This window comes from Pterocles gutturalis, unplaced genomic scaffold (assembly GCF_000699245.1).
Source record: "Pterocles gutturalis isolate BGI_N339 unplaced genomic scaffold, ASM69924v1 scaffold15888, whole genome shotgun sequence".
NCBI classification, from domain to species: Eukaryota; Metazoa; Chordata; class Aves; order Pterocliformes; family Pteroclidae; genus Pterocles; species Pterocles gutturalis.
In genome coordinates this window covers 6,359-19,444 of record NW_010123325.1, presented here as the reverse complement: position 1 = coordinate 19,444, position 13,086 = coordinate 6,359, and the positions used below count along the sequence as shown (strand labels likewise).

General features: G+C 39.8%; 1 protein-coding gene across 1 annotated transcript; it reads right to left on the bottom strand.

Moving 5' to 3' along the window:
• Nucleotides 1-2,824: 2,824 nt before the first annotated feature.
• Nucleotides 2,825-7,132, bottom strand: LOC104464983 (serine/threonine-protein phosphatase 2A catalytic subunit alpha isoform; the record flags this gene model as incomplete). Its single annotated transcript, XM_010077866.1, has 6 exons — nucleotides 2,825-3,576; nucleotides 4,286-4,404; nucleotides 5,184-5,345; nucleotides 5,770-5,859; nucleotides 6,043-6,216; nucleotides 6,923-7,132. Coding segments are annotated over 6 exons (828 nt in total), but the record flags the coding sequence as incomplete, so codon positions are not given.
• Between the last annotated feature and the right edge of the window lie 5,954 nt (nucleotides 7,133-13,086).

Below are 13,086 nucleotides of genomic sequence, written 5' to 3'. Positions count from 1 at the left end.
TTTACAATTCAGGCTGAACTTCTAAACTGCCAAAGACTTTGTCCCAGGCTCTTAACACACAATGACTTTATGAAAATGACTTTCAGTGTTTAACTTTACCACTATAAAAAAGAAAAAAAATCCCTCACACAGAATGTGAAGCATGGATTAGCAGGTATCAGTAACTCTCAGAGACCATTTCTCTATTAACATTTACACGTGGATTTTGATACTAACCAGCCTGAAATACAGGCAGATGACATGTCAAAGCTTCCATCAGCTATATACACTCGCCACCTTTCTCCCCAAGGCAGAATTTATTGAGATCCAGGCACCCAGGGAAGAACAGGGCAGCTGGCTCCGGGTGTCCTCCCAGGGTGTTGTCAGAGATCCAAAACAGGCAGCCCTGCCCGGGCGCTCGAAGGAGGGACACTGGAGGGGTGTGCAAATGTCAGCAGCTGGAAACAATCTGACATGAGCGCAAGCCAACGAACACGTGCACCTGTTTACCTTGGAGAAAAGTCCATGGACACACGCAGCGCTCGTCAGTCACCGATGGACCGGAGTGGCTGCAGCAGCCGCCCCGTTCTCTGGAAGAGGGACAGCAGGGAAGCTGAGCCACTGGGGACCAAGGGACAAAGGGTGGAGGTGGCCGTGGGAGGAGGGGATGGAAAACAGGGTGGGAACAGGCAGAGGAAAGGTGTAGAAAGAGCATGAAGGGGAAAAAAAAAACCTGGCAAATCTCTACACTTCAAATAATCTAACTTTTCCTTTCAAAAGTGTTATGTTTTCCTGTGTAGGAGTGTGATTTTGTCTGTTTTTGACTTAATGACATACAAATTCAGATAAATGCCCAAATAACAGGGCATCAGTAAGTGTGATTTAAGGAAAACACAATGTGGAAAGCTCAACCCCCCCAATCTGTCCAACAACAGGATCCTACTGACTCTATCCAAATTCTGAGATACACAAAAAAAAAAAAAAAAAAGGAAGTTCTTAGAGCAGTTCATAGAGAAGTGTAAAGTTTCATTCATGACTGCCTTGTGACAAGTAAAACCCCACTGTCAGCCCTGGGTTTAACTCTCCTGCTCAAAAAAGAACTGAGTTACCCCAGTATGGGATATCCAGCTACCCCTACATCCCAGTTCATGGAATTCACCAGTTTTCGTAGTGAAGAAGGAAATGAAACATCAACACTGATCACCGAACAAGTACAAACCCTAATGATGCTGATTTCTCTGCAGCCAGCATCCTCACAGTTTAAGGTGAAGGAAGTTTTGCTCAGGTGAGCTTTAATTCATCAGCTAGCAATAAATCACACGGTAATTATTTCTCCTTGAGGTTTTCCTTCTCCTCTGGAATCTCCCAAACATGCTTTTAGCTGGTTACTAGTGCTGGTGGCCAGTCTGTGTCAGAGCAACCACCTTCTGTTCACAATGCCCTATGCTCAAGGAAATCTTCCAACAGCCCGTCGCAGCGTCATTACAGGGGGAAAGTGCAAGAACTGGAGGGACTGTCAGCATTTCCCACTGACCTTACTACCAACTGCTCGCGTTTGCATAGAGACTGAACAAATGAACTGGCTGCTCCGCCCCAGGGCGGGAGATGAGACACGCCAATTAAAAGTACCAGGGAACACAGAAAATAGGGCAAAGTCATTACTCCTGAAGGAATGGTGTCAATTAAGGCACAGAGTTCTAGCTACAAAACATTTACTGAGCGAGGAAAGTGAAATGAATTTAAAGTGAACTACTCTATACAGCAAAGGATTGTTTTTTTCTAATAGTGATCAAAGCAAAAGCTCCCAATATACTCAAAAAAGACACTTCAGATGCACTTATTTTTGTTACGCGCTTCTTCCTGCCAGAGATCAAGCTGCAGAAGACGGAGAGCTCTCCAGAAACCATTTGGAACTCAACCTACAGGAGAAGGCTGAATTTTTGCTGAAGAAAAAAGCAACCACTCAAGCCTTTCAGAAAAGGGATGAAGTAACCGCTTGGTGAAATGTTCTTTGCAAGTTAGAGAATTCAGTGGTCTTCCAGCAGAAAGGCAAGAAAGCCCCAAAATGTGTGTGTAGGACTAGGCCTCCAGGTAAGCGGAGTATTTGCAAAGTTTCTGTGCTCTCCCTTAGAAACAGAATGGAAAAGAAAACCTCTGTGTTGTTGCAGAGTCTACACTGTGCCCAAGGAATTTAAACGCTCGTAAACAATATGAATATGAAGAGTCCTCTATTAAAATGACAGCCAGGTACAGCTTCTTAAGATGCGCCCCGTAAGTTTCAAGCACAAGCCTTAAGGAGCCATAAAATTTGAATTTCTCTTTTGAATAAAATCAAGATTCAAATTATGAAACAAATTAATAGAAAGGAAAGATTTTAACACAAGTTCACATAAACCCATACCACTGCTTTTCAAAAGTACAGCTTGGGCAATACACGTAGTACTAATTTTCAAGTTATTAATATTTAGAAAACTGGTTTTATTCTTAGTTTTTCAGAAAATTATTTTAAGTATTAGCACCTACGTTGTAAATAATTCAAGTTTAGATTTACACTTGGAAAAAAGCCACCCTATATTCTTCCATTTTGGTGTATTTCAGTACAGCACCAAGAGGGAGAGAGCAACATGTGGGTAATAAGGGAGCTCTGTTCTCAGCTGCATGACATCAGTGAGCAGGCACCTCCCTGGGACACAGAATTCAGAAGGTCAGAGTTTTCCAGCATGCTCCAATCACCTCTGGTTTAGTTATTTAAGGTGGAAATTTCTATGCAAGTTTATAAAACCCATCCAGCTACATCTTAGTTTATTAAACCACAGTTGACCTGAGATGCAATTAGGATTTGACATTTTTCCATACTTAGTTCACAAGTTTATTATGAAAAACACTGCAGCTCTGTCCTGCAGTACATTGTTTTACAGAAAAAAACAGTTCTGTTCAAAGTAATTCACTATTCTTGGACAATTACAAGGGACAATATGGTAGGGCAAAGAGTGGAAGAGGGAACTGAGTGCAGACAAAAAAAAAATCAATACAATTAAATTAAACAGTATTCCCTGAAAATAAAACAAACAAACAGTTTCAGAACAAATATGAGGCCTCGGTACTTATTTTAAAAATGTTCTTTAAGCTTCAATGATTGTTTGCTGCTACCCTTATCTACAGTCATGCTGAATAAAGCTATAGCTAAATGGAAAGTTAAATGTATTCACGAGGTGTTAATGTCTACATCTTATTATTTGCAGTCTCTCAGAGAAAGCAAAAGTAACTACAAATAGCGCTATGCCAGAAACTGGTTTCTTGACCAACAATGTTGCTTCAGCATGCAATGAACTGGTTCATTCTAAAGTGGTCACAGTTGTTGACGACAAGAGGCTTTGTATTTGAATATGGCACGTCTTTTGGTCCATGTGAAAACAAGTTTGAATGTTAAATATTTTCTGACACTTTGGAGTTACTGTTGCTCTTCCCATTTTCTTTAGGTCAACATATGGTTCATGGCAATACTGTACAGGTCTAAAATCTCTTTACAGGAAGTAGTCTGGGGTGCGACGAGTAACATGCGGTTCACCTCTACGCGGTGCTGGATCAAACTGCAAACTGAAAAGCACAGATGTATTAATGAAACCGAGAGTTCAGTTTCCATTCAGGTATGTTTTGTATGTGAATCACAATAGCAGTGGTCTTAACACAGGTAACGCTTCTCAAGTTTTTCAACCATTTACAGTCTTCTAGAAAGCGTTCAACTTCTTCCACTCCTTCTATTAGTACATACTCATAAACTCCTCTTATGATTACTACTACGGACTGGAGAGAATCTTAGCTTTAAGACTCATACTTTGCTCAAATATGTCTCCAGCAGTTGTCAAAGGGGGCAGTTTACACAAAGCTTTTCCTTCTTTTACTAGTCAAGCTGCTGCTGAGGTAGTTAATTAGAAACCTCATTTAAAAAACTGACAACCTAACATCTGAAGAATTCCAAGATTCCAAAAGTCTCTTGCCCTAGACTGACAGGAGGGCATTAACTCAGAGGGTACTCTACTCTCAAATCACTTGCCTCTACAGTATTTCATTAAACTCCAGTTATACAAAACAAAAACAAGTAGTCTCGCTTTAATCTGACAGATGTCAACAACAACTGTTCTAGATATTTGTCTTTAGATGCGACTAACCCAACAACTCCACATTTACTTCACCTCCCAAAAGTGTACGGGGAAAAACTACCTTGACACAATAATGAAGTGTATCTGGCTACAGGAACTATCTTAAAATCATGGCCAATATCAATCTGAATTCTAAACATACTTACAAGGAGTATTTTAGAGTATCATCAAGTTCCATAATTGCAGCCTGGTTGCCACAACGGTAACAATAATTTGGAGCACTGAAAATTGTTACTACATTCCGATCGTGGCACCAGTTGTACCCCTGTAGAGGAAAAACAAAATTACGTCAGCCAAGTTCATTTGTTGTACTCCATATACACATCTGACTACAACAGAATTTTTGATGTGCAAAACCCTAAACCGCATTCGTAGTGTAATTTTAAATAAGATTAAGGCTGTATCTTTGTCTTCTTGAGAGAAAAAGGGTAAAAAGGAATTTTGTCCTTCATATGTTGCTTCTTACTAGTAAGCATGAGCTAAACAAATTTTTTAAAAATCAGCAAGAATTGTCCACTGCATGAGCATTAAAAAATTAAAACAGCCATTCTGAAGTACACAATCTCTTCTGAATCTTCAGCTGTGATCATCTAAACCAGAATCCACGCATATGTCTAAAAAAGTCTTAACTTCCAGGGATAACTTAGAGACTAAGAACAAAGACACACGTCCAAGGTAAGAAGGAAAAAACGCATCTTTAAGGCACACATAATTGTGTGCATTTTCTTATCAAGAGACTCAGCATTTATGTTTAAGAACCTTTTTATCTACACAGAAATGCAATACCACATCTACTACTAAAGTCTGCTTTGGCACATTACCGTTTTATTTTCAGAAAATAGGACAAAATTAAAGCTATTCCACTGGCAAACTGAGAAACTCCTTTAGTAGCACAGGAACACAGTCAAAATAAGAGTCTCCGGGAGACTCTCAGCTGGATCACCAGCTGTCCCAGCAGCATACGCACATCTCCAGCACACAGCGTACATTATTAATGCACCAACTATGCAATCAGGATTTAAACACACGGGCTGTCACGCTTACCTCCATTACCAACTGATGAGCTCTTGAAACCAACGTAAGGCCATTAGCATGGTTAAAGGTTTCAGAAATATCCTGCCCAAACGTATAACCTGCACCTCGAGGAGAAATTCCCCAGCCACCACGATCATCTGGATCTGACCATAGCAAGTCACACATTGGACCCTGTAAGAGATGTAAAAGATGTTTCAGAAACGGAGACCCCACAAAACCCCTACACGCACACCACCCTGGCACGTCTTGTTGCAGCAACTCTTTAAAACTTTAAAAAGCAAGCCTAGGAACTACAGCAGCTAGTGCAGTTAACACTTGAAATACTCTCAAGGAGTTAATCTGAATGAAGAATTTTCATAGTAGTTCTCACCTCTGAGATCATTAGGTGGTACCTGCTGAGATTCTAGGCACACTAAAATATGTTTATTTCTTTAGGCAAGAACATGCCCCTTACTTTTCCTTCAAAAAACAAGAACAGGAAGCAGGCACTTTCATATTGCCAAGTTGTTGTGAATTTCATTTTCAGCCCATGTATTCAACTACCCAATATATGCTGAATCACAAATCTCCAGTTCAGACAATTACTTTTCAGTACCTCATGGGGAACTTCCTGCAAGCGATCAAGTGCTCTGATGTGATCCAGTGTATCTATTGATGGAGACAGGCCACCATGTAGGCAGAAAATCTGGAAGAGTTAGATATTCAAAATTTATCTCATTCATTTACATTAATTATATCAGAACAATTATAATTGTTTAGTGTAAATGATTAGCAGAAAGTCTGCCAGAGAGTCCTTTAAAGCTGAGAGCTGACAGAATACAGCTTCCTTTAAAACCATAACATTTAACTTGGTAAAATTTCAACATACCTGGCCATCCACCAAGGCAGTTAGAGGCAGGTAATCAAAAAGGTCTGTAAAGTATTTCCACACATTTGCATTTCCATATTTTCTTAAACATTCGTCATAGAAACCATATACTTGTGTGATTTGCCTGCTTTCATGGTTCCCTCGAAGAATTGTGATACGTTCACGGTAACGGACCTAAACACAACAGTTCACTTTAGGAGGCATCAAAATACCCATGTCTTCTCAAAAACCAGAATTTGCTCCCCCATGCTCCCCATAATTTTGCATTTCCATATTTTCTTAAACATTCGTCATAGAAACCATATACTTGTGTGATTTGCCTGCTTTCATGGTTCCCTCGAAGAATTGTGATACGTTCACGGTAACGGACCTAAACACAACAGTTCACTTTAGAGGCATCAAAATACCCGTGTCTTCCCAAAAACCAGAATTTGCTCCCCCATGCCCCCCATAATCATACATCCATAAAGCAATAAAAACCAAACCCCTTTTAAGACAAAGATTCAATTACAACCTTTGAGGAAAGAAGGAATAATTCATTCATATCTTCAGGTGCCAAATACTTCTGAGATTAATTATAAAGTTTATTCATTGCTACTAGTGGACTTCACTACACCTATGCATTAAGCTGATCTCTCCAAGCAAATTCTTAAAGAGTGCTACTTAGGCAAGTAAAAAATAAATACAGCACTCATTTTAGAAAAAATGTTCATGCTTGCACCTTAATTTTTTTTTTTCAGAAGTATCTTAGAAAACTAAGCCAATGTTTTGGGTTTTGTACCTATAATACCAATGTAGCACAAATCCGAATAGATATTAAGTGTAGTCACGACAGTAATTATGTTTTATACAGAATTGTACAGATGAGAATTAAAGTTACCTTAAGAGCTACAAGCAATGTGACTGTTTCGACTGAATAATAGCCTCTGTCAACATAGTCCCCCATAAACAAATAGTTTGTGTCTGGTGATTTGCCTCCAATTCTGAAGAGTTCCATGAGGTCGTGAAATTGTCCGTGGACATCTCCACAGACTGTGACTGGACATCGTACTTCTTGTACATTAGATTCTTTTGTCAAAATTTCTTTAGCCTGTAAAACAAAAACCAAAAAAGCACATTAATTGTGAGCTTGTCTCTGAACAGTCACTTTATTCAAAGTATGCTCTTCCAGCTCTCTCCTACCTGCCCTCTTCATCAACTCTTGCCCCTTCCTTCTCTGAAGCACTTGAGATAAGAGTTTAATCTTTACTTAAAACAAAATTTTGCTTTTTCAACCCTGTATTAGTAGCGGAATTTTGTTTTGGTGTTTCTCCCCCCTCCCCAAGGAAGGTATTTTAGAATTAATTTTCAGCGGGGGTGGGGGGGGGAACACACCACACCTCAGACTTTCTATAAAAATAGTTCACCAAAGCATAAAACAACGATCAGCACTGCTGGAACTGAAGAAGTTCATACGGATTTGGAAAAACTAAATCTAAAATCATTCCAATGTCTTACCTCCAACCCGCCAAAAGCCTGAACTCTGACATGGCCAAAACTGAGGCACTCCCTCAGGGAGGTAAACACAGCCTTATCCACTAACAAAAGCTCTCTACCCATCAGACATCCATCTATATATACATCTTTGAATGCAAAGGCAGAGTCCTACATGAAGCAGAAGCGAGAACGGAACCAACATCTAGTGGCATCAGCAACTCCACAATCTTTCTGAAGAAGTTTTGTGTTTACACACAAGTAACACCGAGCTTTGTCTTTACAAACCAAAGCAGAGAAACAGATCTTTGCCATCATTTTTTCCCATAAAATTGTGTATGTAAAAGTTGCAGACAAAGGGCAATTCACATAAAGAAGCACAAGCTAAATATAGCATCAGAAAGGTAATTCTGAAATAATGTAAGAATTCCTTAAGCGTACCATCACACTGCCAGTTGTAACAGTTTGTTCTCAGAACAGTCACCAAACACATGCCACTATTATTTTCTAAATCAAGAAGGTATTAGAAACAAAAATAGTAACAAGTTTACAAGTTACCATCTACAAAGATCTCTATGCCTTTCAAGCGCCAATGTTCCTATTCAAAAAGGTTCCCTTTTTTCACCTAGTTACCAGAATGACAAGAGTATATATAAAAATTATATTCTGTTTTATAACCCAAGATGTTTACATTACTTCCAGAAACAGCACCAAATACCACCTATGCACAGGCCACACTCAATCCAAAATATGTTAAGTATACACCAGAATAACAGACAGATGGAAAAGCAACACCAGATTCATTTTAGGGTCACTTTTCTTAATTTTCTCAAACCTAATCTGACAACTGAAGCAGCATACTCATTTTGAGGGGGTTTCTGCTAAGCAAAGAAGTATTTTGAGACACTAGAAAAAAATTCATCATTTGAGGAACATTAGATTTTAAAAGGTTAGGAAAGAAACATTTGAAGTTAAAATCTAAGCAGTATATGAAATATTGGGTATTGGCATGAGCCAAGCTGTTAAGAACCATGCTGCTGTGTCTGAGTTTCCACCCTACCCATCAAGCCATTAGCTGACATCCCCACGCCTATAGTGGTCTCACTGTTCCTGCACATTGCCCAGGCTCCCCACCATAGTCACCACTTCAAACAAAAGCCAGCAACACATAGTTTAACGATGGAGATTCATTAAATTCAACGTTCCATTCAATACTGGAAAGAAATGCAAAACTGGTTAAGCACTCTGCACAGCAAGCTTTAGGTATTACAGCACCAGCAACAGAGTCCCATCACTCTGCAGAGATATTTACATCAAAAGCCAACTTCACCTAACAGTTTCCACTCATGCCGTGCCCAGTGCTAAAGATAGGTCATTGCTGGCTTGTGGTAGATGCTAAAAGCGTAGATTTATTTTAAGATAGCCGGACTTAAGTTCATTTTAATGCAGTGACACTCACCGGATGTTTTGAAAGTGTTTTAACAGCCTCAGCTTCTACTAATAGGCTATCACACTCAGAAGCATTAGCCATCTTAATTCTACTTTTGACAGAGAACATTACAGATACTCACAGAGCTTCAGCATTAAAAAAGCTACTCTTTAATTAGAACACTTTCTACTGCCATATTTTCTTAACACACTGGAAGCGTTGCACAGAGAATGCAGCATTCATTTTTCATCAAAGGTATGTGACGTTTATGCTGACCGAGATTAAAACGGCATCGTTCTCAGCAACACAGTTGTTGCTTCCTCAGTTTTTGAAATATTAAATCACTCAGAGACGCATATGACCGAACACGTAGATAAGTCAGACAGCTACTCTGATGGAAAAAGACTGTTCCAGGTCAACTTGCAAAACAGCAATCTCTATTTAAATCCTGCAGTGAAGGAATGCTGGTGCAGGGATTTCAATACTTCCGTGTTCTGAAACAAGTTTCATGAAATACTGCCTCATTAACTGCTTAGCCCATTTACAGTCTCGTCATGTCCCACAGCATTAACAGGGGCATATACTGAAGAGCTGAAGCAGTATACTTGCCTCTACAAAAGAGCTTCAGCAGAGCTGAAAGTGGAAAAAAATAACACATTGAAAACAAGCGGTCCATCAACCATACCCCAAATTTCCACATTCAATTAATTCCTATAAAAGGGAAAAGCAATAATTGTTTTAATATACCATACCAGAACAAAAACACAAGTTGGTGGCACAACAGTACATGTAATATTACAATTTCACAACTGAGGTCTCACAAACGTTAAGCTATCGCTAATATCACTGAAGTATCTGCGACCCTGACTTTGGACAGGGCCGCCCTGTGCAACCTCACCCGGTTCCACTCCCTCTTTATTGCTCCTTTCCCCCAGATCCAGGGCGATGCTACTCGCTCAGCCACACCACACAACTCCCTCCCTGTCCACCCCCATCCATCCTCCCTCCCAGCACGCTGGGCTTCCCACCAGCAGCTCTCCTAGGCTTCCTCACGGGGAGGAAGCAGCTGAGCAACACACGAGAGGACTCCCTGGTCACACAACCTGCGGAGGGAGAGCTCGGGAAGAGACAAACACCCGATTCCTTGTACTTCCAAAACCCAGGGACCTATTGCCACGAAGGATAAGAGTGCAATACCTTTGCAGTATTTTGACACCAGCATTTTGAAACATTCAAGTTTCACTGCCTATCACTGGGATAAACAATTACACAATTCTGAAACAGATTTTTCTTCAACATTTATTAGTGCTTTTATTTCTCAGTCTTTTTTCAGTTCTTGAGACAGCCCTGAATTCATGTATGTCTTCAATCCTCCTAAGTACCCCACACCACAGAAAGTTTAACTTGTGATAGTACTCTATGATTTAAAAATAGATGAAATCAGCCTATTTTTTTCAGCACTGCACACTCTCAGATTTCAAAATCAAGTGCAAAGGGATACAGATGAAGACTGAAAAGAATCCACTATTTCAAACCGACAAATGCTGGTTTTATAGCCAAGCACCAATAAAATCTAATGTAGACAAAACATGTAGCTATAGGACACAGTCACACAAGAAGAGCATAAGAGCTCAGTAAAATGCTGTCATAAAGAACAACTGCTGAGGTGGAAAGTCACATATTTTACTTAGAGCAATCCCAAAGTTCAAACAATGAGCACAAACCAAATACACTTCAGCTTAATCATAGTGACTGGAATTTTTTGGTATCTGAAACACCGGCTTACTCAGCTGTTTCTCTGTTAAGAGGCAACTTGTACGATCCCAGAATACCCAAAAGACAAAAAGAATAAACCCAATATTGGTTTAAATGCATAAGAAAACAACAATTTTTCACTTTATTGTAAAGCAAGTAGTACCGCATAAAAATACAACCTAGTATTTAAGAATTAAAAAGATTCCTGGACTGCTGCACATCTTCTGAAAGGCCAGAAAAACAATAAAGCATTGTTTTGTTGCCTTTGTTTACAAAGCACATCTTTTATGCAAAACATTGTTCTTAAAATACAAATATTAGCTTCATTGTTCTAAGACAATGCAAGATCCCAGTGTAATCTGGATCTGCATTTTATAATGAACAGTCAGGGATAAGAATTAAAAAAACCTCTGACCGTTAAAGCAACTACTGTATGATTTTCACATCTTCAGAATTTTATTTAATGAGATGCAGTGGTTGTACGTATGCAGATGTGCCTCTCATTTCCCCTGTTCCCTGCATATATTTTTATCCTACGTACCACAGATTAAGGCTCAGAGTCAAGTGCCATGAAGGCTATAATCCATCCACTGTCTTTCTCAACTCACTCTACACTGAGGACAAGAAAGTTTCCCTCCTGAGCAGAGTGTATTATCAACCTTGCCTCACTGAATTCATTGCAAGTGGCCCATTTCCAAAGAAACCCTCCGAATTAATCTGTACCCAGAATATATCAGATTTTTCTCAGTTACTCCTACCCCTTCTTAGATCCATACATTCTAGCAGGAGCTCTGACAACTCAAACCAAATACCTACTCTGACAAACTCTGGGGCACATTGCGGGGGGGGGAAACCAAACAGCAAACATTACTGTGGCTTTGTAGAATTGTAGAACAATGCTTGAAACAGCTTCATAGCAGAGAACCAGTGCTATAAAGCACTGATCAAAAGATTACCACTAACTTGGTAAAGGAAATACAACCATTATTTTAATTAGGCAACACAGCTCCGAAGACATGGTCGCAGTCAGCAATGTGTCATTCTGGGCAGACCAGAACTCACACCTGCAACCCACCGTGCTGTCTAGTAAAGTGTGCTGAGAAGCATACACTGTAACCAGGGGGAAAAAAAAAAAAAAAAAAAAAAGGTATTTTTAGTTACCATAAAGATATTCTGATGAGATCGAAGACTTCAACCACGCCCATAATTTCCTGTCGTCAAGAGGCACAGGATGTGACTAAAGGCACAATGATCAGCTAATTGGGATGAACACTGGTTTTGGTGGCCAAACATTGTGGCCTGGAAGAGATTCCAGTTCCATGCAAAGTCATCCATTACACTCAGCAAGTCTTCTGCAGAGGGAATGCATTTGCTTCCTTCAGTTTCAGGGTTTCCCCCCAGCCCCCACTTGAAGAGGAAGGAGTTCAGACAAAAGATGGGCTCCCCATTTCTACAGCAAAAGGTATTTTTCACTCACTGTCTGACATTTTAAACAAAACTACAGAAAGGAGGCCTCCAGTATCACCCTTCTGTGAAGAAGGTCCAACAGCAGCCAGATTACATGAGACACAAATGGGAAACTGATTTATGGTGAACTTTGGAATCCACTCAGGAGTTCAATGGGAACGTATAAGGAGGAACAAAATTAAAACACAAAGCTCCCCCATTGACATTTAATTATTTAGTATTCCAAAGTAAGTAAAACCAGGACTTCCATCCAAATAGAAGCCCCAGCAGCAAAATACTCTTTTCCCAGGACTGAAACAGAAGATAACCAACCTGCTTTCTCTCTGGTTTTGTGACTAGTGCCTTTACCTCCGTTTCTAACCTTTTCAGTACCAGCAATACTGAAGGCTTAGAACTTGGCGAAGGAAAACGAGGCATGCCTGGTCAAAGAGGTACAGTGCAGCTCCTGAGAACACGTGTCACGATGTGGTCACTACATTTGTAGCCCTTCATTTTTCTTGGGATAGAGCAAACAGAACTAACAAGTTTTATTTTAATTCAACATGCACAAAATTAAAGTTTAGCAGCTTATGGATCAATGACTATTTGTCAGTGAACAAGAACAGGCAATTATCTAACCAAAAAAAGCGTAAAATCTAATCAGCTTTGTATTTCACAACAAAGTACCCTTCTTCACTGTTCCACAACTTAGCAACAACTGCTCCCTCACTCTTTTAGCAATTCCTATGTGGTCCATAGAAGAGAGCCCAGTTAAACACAAAGATCAATCCTAATACCAGTACTACATGCAAGATGAAATGAGACAACCACCTTCCTTCTCCTGTATATTCTAGAAGGCTGTGCTGGGTTGGGCTGGGATAGTTAATTTCCTTCATAGCAGCTTGTAAGGGGCTATGTTTTGGATTTGTGCTGGAAACTGT